Source organism: Haliotis cracherodii, unplaced genomic scaffold, assembly GCF_022045235.1.
Source record: "Haliotis cracherodii isolate W230 unplaced genomic scaffold, xgHalCrac1.p SCAF_11, whole genome shotgun sequence".
Taxonomy (NCBI): Eukaryota; Metazoa; Mollusca; class Gastropoda; order Lepetellida; family Haliotidae; genus Haliotis; species Haliotis cracherodii.
The window spans coordinates 16,435,737-16,455,025 of NW_027266266.1; the positions used below are offsets into that span (position 1 = coordinate 16,435,737).

The 19,289-nt window shown below is 40.8% G+C and overlaps 1 protein-coding gene across 1 annotated transcript in view; it reads right to left on the reverse strand.

Annotated features, from left to right (window-relative positions):
- Window positions 1-11,294: 11,294 nt before the first annotated feature.
- The window catches only part of LOC139454886 (uncharacterized), a 71,508-nt gene continuing 63,513 nt past the window's right edge, over window positions 11,295-19,289 (reverse strand). Inside the window, 9 exon segments of the mRNA XM_071236500.1 lie at window positions 11,295-11,635; window positions 12,504-12,688; window positions 12,910-13,045; window positions 13,958-14,200; window positions 14,469-14,643; window positions 15,623-15,874; window positions 16,167-16,297; window positions 17,837-17,996; window positions 18,545-18,711. Coding sequence (XP_071092601.1) covers window positions 11,295-11,635; window positions 12,504-12,688; window positions 12,910-13,045; window positions 13,958-14,200; window positions 14,469-14,643; window positions 15,623-15,874; window positions 16,167-16,297; window positions 17,837-17,996; window positions 18,545-18,711 — 1,790 coding nt within the window.

A 19,289-nucleotide genomic window follows, 5' to 3' on the forward strand; every position in this document is an offset into this window, starting at 1 on the left:
AGCCCAGCGACATCTATGTAGAACAACTTACAAGACATCAATATATGACGTCAAGTTGCGAGCGCATATTCGAATCTCCAGAAATGACTTCATGACAGAACAATGTTTTATCGCGAAATAAACCACGCTTCGTTCTTTATTGTTCTTTGCAGTTTATCGCGTAGCTATCTCACATTATATATTAAATAAGAGCGACTATGCTTGTGGTAAGAGGCGACAAACGGGATCGGGTGATCAGGCTCGCTGGCTTGGTTGATGCACGTCATCTATCCCAATTGCGTGGATCGATGCTCATGTTGTCAATCATCGAATTGTCTGGTCCAGACTCGATTACTTACAGACCACCGTCATATAGCTGGGATATTGCTGAGTGCGGCGTAAAACCACAAACAAACAAATTAAATAAGAAAAGTTCGTTCCCCACTATGGGAACAAAACCCAACCCTAGTAACCAAGTAGATCAACTTGCCACCAAAGGGCTGCATCACTTGCAGTGGCTTGAAAGCAGGACAGGGATCCCCAAACAGGATCTGTGTTTCTGTCCACTGCGCCGCTTGAACTGACAACGTAGTGGCTGCTTTCTGTGGTTGGTTTCCTCAAAGCGAGATCCTCGTAGCTTGAACTGAAACAGAACTATCAAAACGACTTCACGTTTTAAGCCAATGTAGGTAGCTCCATGGTAACGTTTCTTCTTTACTGATGATGCTCTTTTGTGTAATGGTTCACTTTGAAAAGCATCGTGTTGGTGTTTGTCTCCATCATGTTACGATATTGCAACATTTCAAATTCACGTTTTAGTCTGCGAAGGAACACTCATTAACAATTGCTACTAAGTGTGCTAAACATTTTGTTGATTTGTTTCTTTATGCATAACAACGTCTGTTACTATGCCATGCATAACAAGTACAGTTGTTACTATATACATGCGACCCGTGAAGATCCGGGGTAGAATAGGTCTTCAGCAACCCATGCTTGCCGTAAAAGGCGACTATGCTTGTCGTAAGAGGCGACTAACGGGATCGGGTGGTCAGGCTTGTTAACTTGGTTGATGCATGTCATCGATCCCAATTGCGTGGGTCGATGCTCATGATATCAATCACTGGATTGCCTGATCCAGGCTCGACTATTTAGACAGACCGCCGTCATATAGCTGGAATATTGCTGAGTGCGGCGTTAAACAACAAACAAACAAACAAACAAAAACTATATACATGCATGGCAAGTACGGTTGTTACTACAGTCATGTGTAGCAATAACGCCTGTTACTATTTCCATGCAACTCGTGAAGATCCGGGTTAGAATAAGTCTTAAGAGTCATAAGAGGCGAGTCTGCTTGTAAGAGGCGACTGACGGTATCGCGTGCTCAGGTTCGCTGACTTGGTTGATGCATGTCATCGTCTCACTGGATTGCCTGGTCCAGACTGATTATTTACAGACCGCCGTCATATAGCTGGAATATTGTCGAGTGCGGCGGTAACCAACATCCAAACAAACCAAACAGATCCTATCTCCAGGCATATCCGTACCCCGGTTACGATTTCCGCGAGGTTTGTAAACGAATTCACCAAACCACATTTCCTCAAATCTGTAATACAATTAAAAGATCGACTGATTTCAATTCTGAATTAGTGACCTTGTAGTGTAAGGCGCCACAATCAGCTGTGCACAATGACCTTCCGTTATCCCATGATCTTTTTTGGAATCCCAGATTCTGCCAGGTAATGGTTACTAGTTTGTTGGCACCTGTGGTAAAACGTCAAAGTGGTTAACGTCTAGGAACCTGCATCAGGTGAATACGTTTGACAAGGGCGTAAACGTAAGGACTCTAACCTATTCTGGAGAATACTTAAACAGTGTAATGGCTAGTGGTGCGGCGTTAAACAACAAACAAACAAAACAAACAAACAAAACCTAATGGAGAACTTAAACAATCAATACCTGGTGGCGAAGTGTTATTTAATATACAAGATGCTGCAAAAAACAAATCACCAGGACCACAGTTGTTGCTGCTGCATTTTTAAAAACTTCTCTTTCTCACCTTATTAATCACATTTTTGATACCTGTAGATTCCTAGGGTGAGGGTATTTTTGTCCTCTCTTCATATCTGGCTGTAGAAATGACCAATAACAAATATAGATTTATTCCTCTTTTATAAACTCAACCTGTAAACTATTTATGTCTATTTTGAACTGAATCGGTGTGAAAATATATATGTATAAATGAAAAACAACTTTGTTTTAGGGCCCATTACTCCAATATTGGTAATATTTTTCCATGACAGACTTTTGTTAAAAAATACATTGGTACGAAAACAGGTAGATTTCACTGCCTCATTATTATGACACTCTTAGACATGATGGTCTCCTGCACTCTTTGTGGTATAAAGGGTAAATGTGTGGATATAATCACATCAATGTCTAATTTATCTGCTTGTGTTAGAACCTCTATAGGCATATTTAAGTGTTTTATCTGTAACACTGGCACCCGTCTAAGATGCGTTTTAAGTCCACAAAAATCTATAATATTCAAACATGTTATGTACCCTCACGGAAGAAGAGGGTTGTCCAGGTATTACTGTTACCTCTTCTATTAACGATTTGTGCCCCCTCGTGTTTGCAGATGATGTCTCGGAAATATCCGACACATGTTCACAACTGCAGGGAAAGAAAACTAACTGTACACGAAAGTTTTGGTAAACATACTGGCATGAAAGTAAATTTAAATATAACTAAGATTATTGTGTTTAGAAATGGTGGTCCCTTAAGGTCATATGAAAAGTGGTTTTATGATGGTACACCTATAGAAAAAGGATCTTTATGTAAATACCTGGGACTTGTATTCACCCCTAAGATAATCTGGAGCACAGCTCAGACCTTTCTTGTATCCCAAGCAAATAAGGCAATATTTTCAGTTAATAAATACCAAAGGAAACTTGTTAACATTAGTTGTCTAGATCTATTTAAGATAATTTATGTATGATAACACCTATTTTTCGTTATGGTTCTGAAATATGGGGCACCACATATTGTACTATTATTGAATCCGTACGTATTAAATTTTGTAAATTTAGTTTAAAGGTTGGTAAATCAACTTGTGATAACATGGATCTAGGGAAATGTTGAGGAGTGCCTTTGCAGTTTGAATGTATAACCAAGGCATTTAAGGATCGGTGCAGAATATTACATTTAGCAACCAGTAGGCTACCAGAACAAGGTTATATTATGTTATCATCTTTGGATGGTGTAGGCCGTAATACATGGGCAACACAAATATAAGATATTTAGTTTAAATTTTGATTTGGATTTGGCTTTGCCTGGATTAGTCAGGAAGAAGGAGGCGAGGCGAGGTAAAATAGGGTTTAACGTCGCGTCCAAGACTATTGCACTTATATAGCGACGTGCATGCAGTAAAATTTGTTGTGTTGTAAACACGAAATGCATCAATGTACATGTACACGCAGTTCGCAATAAAGTATCTAATCAGTTGAAAGCAACTAGTTTCGTATTCTACCGATGAAAAAGAGTCCTTAAAGTTGATATGTTCAAGCAACTTTGTATGTGGAAGTTATTAGACTTTACTTTGAGATGTTTGGAACATGAGTTGACGAACAGTTACGATGCAGCAAATCTAAATGGCATGCCAGTGTGTATTCCGACTGCAGTAAGAATCCTAGTTTTGTATTTCACGGCATGTATTTAATCCATCAGACAGTGCCACACACACACACACACACACACACTCTCTCTCTCTCTCTCTCTCTCTCTGTCTCTCTCTCTCTTTGATTCCACAAAGCAGCCTTTGTGCTGAGTTGATTGTAATCCTCATTCATGAGCATGAGCTTATGATGAGCTAAGCGTTATGATCATTTTGTGGAAACGTTTCTGTGTCTTAAAGTGACCTCTCTTTGCTTGTCATTTACACGAACATTTTGTTACTGCAATGCATATCTTTTGTCAAAGTTTCTAAAATTTAACATTACCTTGTCCGGAAAACCGAAATTTGTTGATAAAAAACAAAGCAGATGACAATGGAACCGATCGCCCAAACGCATCACGGCAACGGCCATGGTAACCCGATGCACGTGCGTCCGTGCAAATTGAAATACACATGCGTTCCCGCATTTCTTACCCTATAAAAATCAACCCAGATCGGATAACATTCTTTCGTTATTGAATTGCTACCACATGCAAAGATTGACACCAAGCCCTTGTACAATTGCAAGCTGGACAAAGCGCCCGGCAAGAAGCCAATGCATTTCAAGTCCACGCAAGGACCATATACAGGTTCCAGCAACGGTACAGACCACCAACACTACAGATGACCGACCACGTAGTGGGAGAGAAAGGGTCACCACCCGACATCAGGATCGTCAAATTGTGCAACAGCATCTTCAAGATCGCCTTGTTACTGCTGCGGAAACTGCTCGACAGACCGTGGGGACAAACCAACGACACATTAGTGCGGACACCGTGCGTCGACGATTGACGAGCAGACACCTCCACTGTCACAAGCCATACCGAGAACCCATTCTGACACCACGTCATCGCCGGGACCGTTTTCAGTGGACAACACAGCACCAGTATTGGCGCCACCAGCAGTGGAGAAGAGTCCTCTTCTCAGACGAGACCCGTTACTGTATCTCAACAGCAGATAAGATAGTGAGAGAGAGAGAGAATCTGGCGACGCCGTGGGAAACGTTATTCGGATGTTTGTGTTGTTGAGACTCGTGGGGTGGTCCGAGCATCATGGTGTGGGGCGGAATTGGTCTTGTGCAGAGGGTCGGCCCTGTGGTCTTCAAGAACATCGGTCCAGGGAGAGGCAATGGTGTCACAGCAGCTAGGTACATTGTACAGTCTTGAGACCACACGCCATACCTCATGTGGCACGTCGCTGCAACCACGAGTTTCAGCATGTTAACGCGGAAAGCAACAAGAGACTTCCTCCAACAGAATGGCATCAGAACCATGCAGTCGTCTGCCCTCAGTCCCGATTTAATTCCAACTGAGCACCTGTGGGACGAGATTCAAAGACGGCTGAATGACGTCCGACCAAGGCCGAGATCTGAAGTTGAACTGCGACAGGCGTTCCTCAGAGTCTAGGCTCAAGTGCCTATGGCCTTCATCAACCGCCTCATCAATTCCATCATGTATCGACGTTGCACGGAAGCCATCAATGCACATGGCGGCCATACGAGATACTGACTTGTGATTCATTTTCTCAGACACTAGTGTTGTGTTTTACTTTATGAACATTTGACACTTTTATTTCAAACTTCATTATCAGTTTTGCCAAGTTTTATATTTTTAATATGTCTCAAAGTATGTTTACAATGTTTGGACAAATAAGGTTTCTCATATGTTTATCCATGGTGGCGTTTCTTTTGAGGTTCAGTATTAATCCATTTGACATCATGGTTCATGTCACACAGTTAAGTATGTAGTCAATGGCTGTGAACACTCCATATTCGATTTCCCGCAAAGTAGTAAAAGGTGACAACGTGCAGAAATAATATTCCTTCTGTTATTTTTATTTAAAAATGCAGAAATATTTCAGAAGAAAAATAATGTCTTATTTGAACTATTACATTTATTTACCAAATGAATAGGCAATATCTTTAAGTGGCATTTAGAAGCTGTAGAATCAACGACTAACTGACGAATGGATTTTAACTTTGTTTTCATTCTTTAAATGTGACGATTCGGTACATATGCTCATACCGTTATCACAATAATGTAACTAGCATAGGTAGTTTGAAATGAAATGAAAATTATAACACTGGGTTTTTTAAACATTTCAATCTGTTTTTAATAAGAAATTGAAAATGAGAATTCTCTTGAAACTGAAGGCTTGTTGTTTGATATCATTACATTCATAAGCTGACCCGTGGAGATTCCGGGGTAGAATAGGTCTTCAGCAACCCATACTTGCCGTAAAAGGCGACTATGCTTGTCGTAAGAAGCGACTAACGGGATCGGGTGATCAGGCTCGCTGACTTGGTTGAAGCATGTCATCGATCCCAATTGCGACGATCGATGCTCATAATTTCAATCACTGGATTGTCTTGTCCAGGCTCGATTATTTTACAGACAGACGTCATATAGCTGGAATATTGCTGAGTGCGGCGTTACAAAACAAATAAACTGTATGCACGCATCCATTGAAACATGGAAAAGGTGAACTGTTCATTTCAAAAGTTGGGTACAATGTGTGAAGCCCATTTCTGGTGTCCCCCGCCGTGATATTGCTGGAATATTGCTAAAAGCGGCGTAAAACCACTCACTCTCTTATTTCAAAAGTATTTTGTGGCAGTGAGTAAACAGTTGGCCAAGTGGTCCCTAACAGCTATCTGTTACACTTATGTTATTGTTTGTTCCTGTGACCACATAAGAACTGAGTATCATTGATCATATAAGTAGAAGCGGAAGAAGGCCTTTTAAGGGTGTTTGCAGGCGATGATAACTGGTATTGGTTTTCTCAGATATCAAACAAATTCTACTGTTCCCGGTATATGTATCAAATAGGGATTAATGAAAGACATTATTCTGGGGGATGTGACGCATCATAAAACAAAGATCTTGCTCCTTTGTGCTCATCCACCCGTCTGCTGGCATCTGGTGCACTATGATAGGTCTTTCAGTAATATCAATTGTTTATGTCATTGTGTCTGTTTCGGTAATTTGAGACTGTATCCGTGGTCTAATGGTAGAGCGTGTGTCCAGAGCGCGGAAAGTCGGTGGTTTGATCACCCGGCCACGTCATACCAAAAGACGTTAAAATATGGTACTTATTGTTACCGTGCCTGGCGCTCGTCATTAAGGGGACAAATAAGGACTGGTCGTCTCGGAGTCAGTATACTGTGTCTGAAGGGGTATTCAAGTCATAATTTGGCTTGATATCTCTCAGCGCTATCAATATAAAACCGGCTCAATTCCGAAACAAGCACATGTAAACATACACGTCGCTGAAAAAGTGCAATAATCTTGAATGTGACGTTAAACCAAATTTCACCTTACTTCTTGCAACTTGGTTAAAAGGTATGTTGACTTTATTTAGACACACACCACTTTATATTTGGCTTTTTAACCCCAGCCGGGCCAGAATAGCCGAAGGGGAGTTATGTCGTGGCGCAGTCCGTCCGTCTGTCTGTCTGTCCTTGTGAAATCAACTCCTCCTACAGTTTCCAGAGAATATCCCTGACACTCTACACACAAGATGTCGACATGTTGATGATACGCATATCGCAGTCCCATTTCATTTCGACTATTTTTGACAGAGTTACTGCCCCTGTTTTACGGAGCTTCATTTGCCTAATTGTGAGAGAGGGTACTAAGCTTGTGAAATCAACTCCTCCTCCAGCTTTTAGCGATTATCCCTGACACTCTACACACAGGATGACATGTTGATGATACGCATATCGCAGTCCCGTTAGATTTCGACAGATTTTGACAGAGTTACTGCCCCTGTTTTACGGAGCTTCGTGAAATCTACTCCTCCTCAAGTTTCCAGAGAATATCCCTGAAACTCTACACACAAGATGTCGACATGTTGATGATGCGCATATCGCAGAAAACATAAACTCGTTAAAAAAATTCATGCGGGGGATGTTGTGCTCTCAGAGCACTCTTGTTAGTGTATTTCACGAGCTTGATTTGAAAAGCAAGTCTATGCAGCAAGAGAAGTTATTGTCATGTTGTATTTATTACCACAGACATAGTATGAAGAGGAATCAACACAAAGTTTAATACTCTTTATATTGCATCTGACAGAAATGTCTGCAACGTTGTTTGAAATGATGGCCTTCTCTTCATCAAGCTGTAAGATAAAAGGGATGAATCTCCTTTCCAGTCGACCCGTGAAGATCCGGGGTAGAATACGTCTTCAGCAACTCATGCTTGCCGTAAAAGGCGACTATGCTTGTCGTAAGACTACTAAGAGGCTACTAACGGGATCGGGCGGTCAGACTCTCTGACTTGGTTGATGCATGTCATCGATCCCAAATGCGTGGATCGATGCTCGTGATTTCAATCACTGGGATGTCTGGTCCAGACTCGATTATGGCCTTCAACATTTCCCCTGGTCTGTTTTTGTGTCTTTATTAATATAATGCACACCGACTTAGACAAGGTCCAGAGCAATCTATGCGTGTCGCTTTAGGACTGGAATGTTTACTTAATTGGATGGGTGGTCATGATCGGTGACTTTGTTGACAGCCTGTCATAGTCCCCGACCCAATGGACGTTTATCAAACAACATAGACGAACTAAAAATCAACTTTCCCTATTCTTGTTCTTGCTGTCAGACACTTGAAAGTGTTTCCTCAAGTCATCCATTAATTCTGAAGATTTTAGAACAACAAAACGGTCTTTCTAAGGGTCAGTGCGACATCGTCTTTTGTTGGTTGTACCCCCTTGTAACAACAGGCATCAAACAATTTTTAACGTGATAGTTTGTTAAACGACTTTTTCTACACTTCATGACTGTCTGAAATTATGATGACGAGTTGGTATGGACAAATAAACAACTTTAATGCCATTTAAGATTCCGTTTGGTTTGTTGTTTTACGCCGCACTAGGCAATATTCCAGCTACATGACATCGGTCTGTTAATAATCGAGTCTGGACCAGACAATACAGTGATTGATATCATGATAATCGATCCGGGCAATTGGGATCGATGACAAGCATCAACCAAGGCAGCGAGCCTGACCACCCGATCCCGTTAGTCGCCTTTTACGGCAAGCATGGGGTTGCTGAAGACCTTTTCTACCCCGGATCTTCACATTTAAGAAGAATTGATGCGTTCGGATTTATATCTGTTTTGCATTTCATTGGCACGATTCTGCAGCAAACGAACTGGAAGTTAACATTGTTTCCACAAAAACTGTTTCCAGAGAAAATAAAATTTGGAACAATTTCAAAATATGAAAGACACCAGTGAAGAGGATGAGCAATGCATATCCCAAGTTTTCTTAAAATATACTCAACAACAAAAGTTCCTGTGAATATTTTAGTGTGTTTTTCAAACAAGTAAATTTTGGTTTAAAAATTGTAGTACATGTATGGAATCAAGTCATAAAAACGCAACTGCTACAGAAAAGAATGCACTCCATGCAAAAGTTGACTTTTATACAAGCCCCATGCATTTCACTACCCAAGAATGGGTATAAAAACATGTGCGTTAACGGGATTCCAAATGCATTGTTTAGCATCGTGCTGACAACAACCACTCAGAAAAACAATAAAACTACGCAATTATTCAACATTACGAAATGCCACGCCTGTCCGAAAATGAGCGTCTGCGAGCCATTAGTATGCGTGAAGCTGGATCGAATCAACGTGATGTTGCAAGACAATTTAACGTCCACAGAAACACCATTAGGTGTTTATGGCAACAGACGAATGCAGTCAGAGACCATCCTCGGCAGCGTTATGGTATGGGGTGGGATTACACCAAGCCAGAGGACCCGTTTGATAGTGGTAGAGGGAAATCTCATTGGACAGCGCTACCGCGACGAGATCATCGGTCATGTTGTTCTGCCGTTTTTGCGTCGTCATGGCCCAGGCATTACCTTTCAACTTGTTCAGGATTCTCTTCAACAAAACAACGTGAATGTCATCCCCTGGCCGGCTCGCTCCCCTGATCTCTCACCAATCGAGCACATGTGGGATGAGATGGATCGGCGCCTTTGACGTCAACCACGTGTTCCACAGACACTCCGGGAACTTCGAAACATGCTCCAGCAGATATGCACAGATATTCCACAGTACTTTGTGCGACGCCTGGTCCATTCCATGAGACGGAGATATGTTGCTTGCATCGCAACCAGAGGTGGACACACACGCTATTGATATGTAAATTGACATTTAGGCATGTTCATGTTTTTTTATGTAATCACGCATTTTCTCAAGTCAGTATGGCAAATTAAGCCATTTGAACACTTACAGGAGTCTTTTATCTGTTGCAAACCGAAATTGTTTCAGATTTGGTAAAAAAACATAACTTTGCATTAAATGTTATTCAATGTCACAGGAACATTTGTTGTTCAGTATATGTTGAACGGTTTTCAAGATATGGCACGAAACGAACCCTACCCTCGTTTGAGACTAAGTCGAAACTGTTTCTATGGAAACATGACAAAAATGTACAATTTTGACAAATTTCAAAAAAGCAAAAGGCACCAGTTAAGCTGATGACCAATCCATATGTGCCATCTCGGAAAAAAACGTCAAACAGTTTTCAAGTTATGGGCCGGAAATGATCACTACCTACGTTGGAGACAAAATAAAAATTGTTCCCATGGATACAGAAACAAATACAATTTTGAACATTTCAAAATACCCAAAGACACCAGTTAAGCTGATGAGAAATGCATACGCCAAGTTTCGTTGAAAACAAATGAACGGTGTTCAAGTTATGGCTCGGAAAAGGGAGGGAACTAAACCTTTATCCTTCAATTCTTTAACTTAAAACTGCCTGTCGTGTATCATTTTCAGCACATTAATGTATCAGTAGCTACAATCCAACACATAAAACTGCACATATTGACTGTTACTGTCACTTGTCATCGAATCGTTTATATCTTATCTTTGTGTACTGAACAGAATATATTCGTACTGATTTTATTAAAAAACACAGATTATGAATAAATGGTTATCATCCTGACATACAGAACAGAAGACGTGAAAATGTAGTACTGTTTCATTGAAACCTGCCCATATGTATCTATATACTCACCGCCAAAAGAAACGCGAACTGTAGAATCATACATGTATAGAGTGAGTTACTATTTAAAGTCATACATGTATAGAGAAGTACATGTATGTACGTTAAGAAGAGATGTTTCCAGTGTGTACCAATTAATGACAAAACTAACTATCAGTCAGTGTAACCACACAGTGTCTTTATTCTGATCACCATATCCTGCACGTGATTTCAAAACTTTACAATGGTGCATCTCGAGTCATGGATCTATGACGTCCCATGTGATGCTTTTATGTGCATCGGTTCACACAACATACCAATCTAATATCTCTTGAATATTACTAGGTCGTCATATTTTAATTAATCAGTAGGGTACTCACGTTTCTTTTCGCGGTGAGTATATATGATTTTTTTAATACAGATTCTTCTAGCAGTAATTCAAATAACGGGAATATGTTGTTTTAGACCTGACACGCGTAACTTGACACTGCCTAAACTGGCCAAGATGACTATCAATGTACATTTCCTTTATAACGCTTATTAAGGTTAACCATGTCATTTCCTATCCTTTCCTATAACATGCAACTCAATGTTATTTATGATACATGAACAACATAACAACAACACTAGTCAATAGGCATATAGGTGAGGTCATCACAACGACTGTTGATGATGGTGGACATTCGTGACGGATGATGACCTTTGGCTTTGGGGTGGTGATGATCACTGGCGTCGTGGGCTTAAAGAATCCGTTGTCTCTGATGAGGTTACGGTAATACACTGACGATGTTTTGGCTTTCCGTGCACGGTTAGGATCGGTGAAATTGACGTAGTAGAGGCCAAACGCAACGCTGTAGCCGTCATTCCACTCGAAAATGTCGATGAGGGAGTAAGCCATGTAGCCACGGACGTCAACGCCGTCGAGTTGTAGAGCTGAAATTCGTAGTTATAAAAACGACCATAGAGAATAATGAACTGGTAACCATCCTAGGGACCAATCATTATATCATTAGTTGAGCATACATTTTAGCTCACCTGACTGAAAATCATGTCATGTCATGTCGTGCCGTCCGCCGTCCCTAGGATATCACAGTTTCAACCTTTGAATTAATGATTCTGCCAATAAATAGTGCCATGACAAACATGAAAGTTTATTCATGCGTTAAGGTGTATGTTTATTAACAATGTGGTAGTCTGTTGAGTCTGTTATTTTCTATGTCATTTCCATTAATTTTCTGATTAAACATGAGAATTAAGAAGAATATTGTGAGCTAATATAAATAACCTTTTGACTCTATTTCTTATAGATTCTGGAGACAGTACCTGACGTCCTTTTCGATTAGAGAACGTAATCATTAAGGAGTTGCTTGTCTATTTGGATAACACTTTTTTGGTTTTCATTCTTTTTCAGAAACAAACGCTGTCCATTAAAAATATGTGTAGCATTGTGAAACTGTTGAAGTAAAAGCAGTGATGTATGTTAAGTTTAACAATGCCCACAAGCAGCAATGACACTGAGAATACAAGTGCTGAAATAACGTGGAGCCTGAGCATTGATCAAGGAGGACTAGTGCATTACCTCGATGTAACTATTAATTATGTAATAATTAACTCAATAGGGAATTCAAGAAAGAGGTGCAAATTATAAGGCCTTTGTTGGTTCCGCAGATGTAAGAAGCTCTGTGATGTAAACTTTCCATTTCAAATTCAGCTCATATGATACTATTTATATATCTCTTCTCACATTAGTCTGTGGTGACACCATTGAAAAAACATATGTCATAACATTAAACACAATTACCTTTCAGGACTTCATTAGTGTGGGACTTCATGTACTCAACCCTATCCGCGTCATCAGTTGTACCTGGCTTGTCTGACACACCGTTACCGGTAACATAGACGGGGATGTTACCATACCGCTGTTTGACCCGTCTCAGTACCATCCTGATTCCCTTGGGGTACACGTGAAGCCAAGGAGAGTTAGTACTGAAATGTGAATATATATTTGTACATATTTTATTTCAATGATGTGACATGTTTATTTAGACTAAGCAAACCAAATTGCAAAGTCACAAAATTTAATTTGCATTTTTTTTCAAAACTAATCAACCATTATGTTGTTTACACATTGAAACCAATTTAATAGGATTGTTTAACTATTTAAAAAAGAAAACGTTTGCTTAAACACTAACAAAATTGGGCTTTACCTTGTCATTGATGCGTTCACCGACTCCGTGATAGCCCTGTCGTCAATGATGGAGGGTTGGGCGGTGTCGTCGTTGTGACGTCGCTCCTCCACTAGGCTGGTGGTATAGTAGCTGATGCCAAGGAAGTCGGCCGAACCTGATGTTACAAACATTGTCGTATGTGTTATATAGATAAAACATATCAATGTTTTATTTGAAATGATCAAGCCTTCACTCGGAAATTGAACTAATATGAACTAATCTTATCACGAATGCATCATTATTGTTTGTATAAATGACGTTCTTGAATAATTACATACCTTGATAATATAAAAGAAAGTTAGTAAATTTAAATTTGGACTTTAAACCAGTACATGTGCAGTATTCATGCAACCTTTGCCGTTCTCAGTGGGGATTTCGGGTAAGGCTATAGGTTCTCAACAACCTACACGTAGGGAAATGGATCGGGTGGCCAGGTTCGTTGACTTTGTTATTGCAGATCGATGTTCATGATATCAACCTATGGTTGGTCTGGGCCAGACCGCCGTCATTTAGCTGGCATAAAGTTGAATGCGGTGTTAAGCAACAACACACACAATGACCTTAACGCATGGCTTTCCCTAGTCTTTATCTAAATTCACAGATGTGTGTGTTCCACCCCATCTGATCGTTGGTCATGTTTCCGTTGAACCCCTTTAAGAGACACCAGGTTGCCCAGGCATGGCCACGTGTTTACTACCCATGCAGGGGGTGGGGGTGGGGGTGGGGGGGCACGGGTGGCATAGTCGTCTAAGGCGCCGCGATTCGCTGTGCAGAGTTGCGTCCCTTGGGCACGCCAGAAACCTGTGGGTTCGAATCCCGGTTCTCCCCGATTATGTTTCTAGGTTTGTCAGCACCATACCCGTGCTCGTGGGTTTCACGGACGTGGTAAACGTCTGAGACCTGCATCACTTCGGACGTTCCTCCCACAATAAGCTGACACGCCGTGATATAACTGGAATACTCTTAAAAGTGGCATTAAACTAAACACATTCACTCACTGTATATTGTAATGTGTGTGTCTCCTCACCTCTGATCATGTTCCTCTCCTCGTCTGTAAACACCGGAAGCCGGGACTGGGTAAGATTCTGTTTTCTGCTTCTGAGAGACACTTCTCTCCTCATGACATCCGGGTACTCTCCGTCCAGCAGCACTGGGTCAACGAACCAATCAAAGTCGAAGGCAAACTTCCGGTCTTGAGCGGCCCAGTCACCAGGGAGGCTTTGTGACCTTGGCAGAGCCCATGAGGTTTCTACTGCTAGTCCCACTCGTCCTTGAAATCAGCAGTATTTCGATAAAAAAAAAGAAAGAAAAAAAGACCTCGTTAACTCGAAATCCATTAACTCGATTTCAAACTTAAGACGATAAAATATTCATGGTAGCGGCAGAATCCATATTTACGGAACCTACCTCGATATATTGTCGAAGATACCAAGAACCCAAGTTAACAAGATTTCTCTCAGACTGTGAATTGTCCGGGCTTTTAATATTATGGGGTATCAAAATGCGAAAAGGGGTAATTACATAATGCATAGACTTACCATTTTGACTGTCTTTAAATTCCTTCTGGTAGATGTTGTATGCTGCAGCGTGTGCCTTGATCATGTTGTGTGCGGCTTTGTAGCCTTGACCTGTAATCCCAGGGGCATGATGACCCAACTCGTATCCATACAGTGCCATTGTATTGGGTTCATTTAGCGTTATCCACGTCTTAACCTGAAAGAAATTCCTGATTTTAGCATCAACGCCAATTCCATCTGATCCTTAATATCTGCACTCTTTAAACTAATTTTCATCGCATGTCCCAAAACATATTTCATAGTATTCTAATGTGGCTACCGTGGCTGAATGATATGTTTTGGTAATCCTGAACAACAGTAAGAGTGGTTGATCGAGTCGGGTTTGACGCCGCTTTGAACAGTATTCCAGTTATATCACGTGTCAGCTTAATGTAGGAAAGTGATGCAGGTGTAAGACGTTTACTCACGAGACGAGGTATGGAGCTGACAAACCTAGAAATACAATCGTGGCAAACCGGGAGTATTAATCACGGTCATAGATTTCTGGCGTGCCCAATGGACCCAACTCTGCACAACGAATAGAGGCGATTAACGACATACGATATGTATGATATGCTACTTCTCCTTCTTATTGAGTAACTCTTCCACATCAAGGTCTTGTCAAACATCTTTCCTTTAATAAACATAACGGGTGTTACGCAAGGCAGTGTCTCACCTTTGGCTGACATAAGTCGTTGAGATCATACTTATGCAGATTGTAAATACGAGTACAATATGAGTCCAAATTTAAATAACGTAAGTTTAAATAACTCCGGCCCCTGAAGTTTTTGACGGAAAATGATTAACGTTGAAATCCTTACTGTTGCCTGGGCTAAAAGTAATGATCAAGGCCCGACGGGTATTTCTGATATGCTTCAAGAATACCCAACGAACTACGAGGGAATTATGCAATATCTGCTTTGTGTGAACATTCTGTTTATTCTGAGTTGCGAGTAGTGCGTTTTAAATATAAAACATTGTGTATTTAGCAAACGGAGAACGTATTACATATCACGAAATATTCCCATTTTGCCCTATTGAGCGGCTGTAGTTCCAAAAGATGGCATTAGTTAAATTCCGATACGGAAAATCTTACACAAATCTTACTAAAACCTGTTGAACAGAATCGACATTACCCTATCTCCAAAGTTCTGAAAGCATATCCTGGAGTAGTTCCCGAAGGCTTCCACGATGTCGTTATCCAGCCAGCCGTTTGTAATAGCAGCCGGGGAGTCCCACTGGTGAAGGGATGCCATTGGTTCAATCTCAGCATCAGCCAGAGCCAAGAGTAGCTCGTTGTAATAATTGATGCCACCTTGGTTGACTTCTTCCGACGTTCCCTTTGGTAAGATCCTTGACCACGACAGGGAAAAATGATATGCCTTGGCCTATGAAAAAAGGTTCATTAGATTGGTAGCTAGTTAATTATAAGATGTGTACAAGACCCAAGTGCGGTTTACATAATTATTAAACTTTCCACAACATCCATCCGCGATCGTCCTTTCTAAAAGAATATTCAGTGTCCTTATTTGCTTAACGGCACTTTGCACCAATGTTTACAAATATTCAAATTAGTATGTTATATATATTGGTGTGCAAATCATCAAAATCTTAAAGTAACTGATAGATTGATGCCTCTAGTATTACCCTTGAAGGATGGAATATTGTTTGTGTCCTCACCCCCATTGCTTTGAGAGCACCACCATCCTCGATATAATGTGTGAATGACATGGCCGCTTTATCTCCTGTCTGGTTCAGTGGGTTCCTCCCTGAAGTTCTCGAGAAGACGTCCCAGCTGCTCAGTCCACGTCCTAGGTATATTATGGTGGTAAATAAAAAAAGCGACAAAACCGTTGCCATAATCAGAAGAAATCTCGACTGAAAGCAAATTCCATTTTACGATTCCGACTGTCATAAGTATGTGTCTATGAATCATAATGAAATACTGATGATACCAGATTTCCGCAAAAATGTGAGCGTAGCCAGTGCCACTGCTGCCACCCGTCACAAACACATGCAAAGGCAAGACAATTGTTCACCTGAACAAATTCGGGAACATATGGCACAAGTTGTAACCTTGATTCCCGATTGAATGTTGTAACCTTGATCAAACAATCTTTGAGCAATAGTCGTATGATCCATAACATTAATTTCATTATCACTAGATCTTGATCTTGTTTCCTCTAGGAATCATGACATGATATGCCATAGCACCAAACCCAGGTTTACTGCATGTTTTACAGAACTTTGCATACAATCGATCTTGTGTTTTAAACTGCATCACGGGGCATAACAAAGAATCGATCTTGTGTTTTCTGCATAAATCACAAAACCATCATGGTTAAAATACACACAGCATGTCTAAGTTGGCTTTCCATATTACCCTAACCTTGATGCATGTGTCAATAAACAGTATAATTTCCTTTTTGTTATATCTCACTTCAAGCATTGGTCATATTCTGCCCTGAAATACACATTAGGATCTAACAATAGGGTTCCGTCAACAGTGATAGTGGGTACGATTTTAGCTGCTGTCGGTGGACACCATAAATATGGTTTCACACCATGTCGGGAATCAAACCCGGGTCGTCGGCGTGACGAGCGAACGCTTCAAGCACCAGGCTACCCGACCATAGGGGTATCGAACCCAAGCATTCGGGATAACGAATGAACGCTTAAACCATCAGGCCACTCATAGACCGGCAAATTATATTTATTGTCAAATTGCAAAATGTGTCTTTGGACCATAAAACATCATCTTATAAAATGTCCATGACAGCAGCCTTATTCGCATGGTTGTTTAGCTTTGCATGGGTATTTCTACTTGCATCTGAAGAATTGATATCGACAGGTCTTCAATAAGAGGGAGGGAAAACTGTGTCCTGGACCGAAGATGTATTTAGCAATAGTTCCCTTCCTGTAAGGACGGATCGGGTAGCCTAGTAGTTAAAGCGTTAGCTCGCCAGGTCGAAGACCCTTGTTCGAATCCCCACATTGGTACAATGTGCAAGCCCATTTCGTGTGTCCCTCGCCGTGATATTGCTGGAATATTGCTAAAAGCGGCGTAAAAACCATGCTAACTCACTCAATCCTTTAAGTATGGCCCGGTCGTCAAGGCCTGCGCAGTGTGGCGACCGTTTGAACTGCAGAATCTGATGATGTTATGTTCAAATCACATTTTTAATATTATTGTTCGTTTATCTGTATCCATGGTTTCACAAAAGTGTTAAACATCTGAAACCTGCATCACGTCGGTCCTACCTTCGTCATTAAGCTGAACCACCATGATATAAACGATATATTGCCCGACGCGGAGTTAATTCGACTCGCTCACTCATATCAGAACATACCCTCCGTATCAGTGGCTCCTTCTATCTGGTAGGCGGAAGTAGCTGCTCCCCACGCAAAGTCTGCTGGGAAATCTCCTAACAAAACTTCGTTCTCATAAGGGAGTTGTTTCGCATTTGGATCTGTCAAAGCACCGGGTTTGAAGCCGTTATCTTGGAAGACCTTTAACAGGTGTACGACAAATCTTCATGAGACGTATCTTTCTATAGACGAATAACTATAAATCATCTTGTCTCTGTGTGTACATGAAACTAATTTAGGTCAGGAACAATGATCTTTGTTTATGAATTGAAATTAAATACAAAATCGAATTCTAATTATTTTTGGGGTTACTTTTAAAATATCGTTATTATTGTATATGCTACTTTCAGGAGTATTTGCATACGTATGTGTGTAAAATTAAATACAAAATCGAATTCTAACCAGTTTTGGTTATTTTTAAAATATCGTAATATGTTGTATATGATACTTTCAGGCGTATTCGAATACGTTAGTGTGTAAAATTAAATACAAAATCGAATTCTGACTAGTTTTTGGTTATTTTTAAAATATCGTAATATGTTGTCTGTGATACTTTCAGGCGTATTCGAATACGTTAGTGTGTAAAATTAAATACAAAAACGAATTCTTACCAGTTTTGGTTATTTCTAAAATATCGTAATATGTTGTATATGATACTTTCAGGCGTATTCGAATACATATGTACGTACGTGTCGTAGGAAGGCTGAGGATGCCTTCGGAGTTCTTGTCCTGTCTGGACTATTGAAGTCAACACGATGAGTTCCGAATCTTTCCGAGTAGCCACGATCCCACTCGAAGTTGTCAAGTAGTGCCCATGCTGTGTAGCCCTTAACGTTCACCTTGTCATAGTCAATGGCTGTGGACAGATTGTGTTTGACAGGTAAGTACTCAAATATATATTGATATTGCAATACAGCTCGTAGAACACACAGTGATCGCATGATCTCTATCAGCAGGTAAGTGAATCAACGCAAAAGACCCCATGGAAGCCCAGCACATCACTCGTTATACCTATACAGAACAACATAATATGGCACAACATTGAACACTCAATATGTAGAGTTGAAAGGGGTGAAATGGGGTTTAACGTCGCGTTCAAGATTATTGCACTTATAAAGCGAAGTGCATGTATGTGTGTGTGTGGCTGCATGTACTAGTCCGGGCTGATGCCGATATATAGTGCTAGCCCACTGAGATACTGAGACCACATGAATATCCCACTCAGTCACAGGATACTGACTCCGAGCCGACCAGTCCTTGTGTTAGCCCCTTAACGCCGAGCGCCAGACAGGGTAACAACACGTAGCATCTTTTAACGTCTTTTGGTATGACGCGGACGGGAATCGAAGCCCGGACCTATATATACAAACCGACATGCATGCACCTGTTTGTGTGTGGCTGGTTGTACTTGCGGACTGATGCGGATTTATAGTG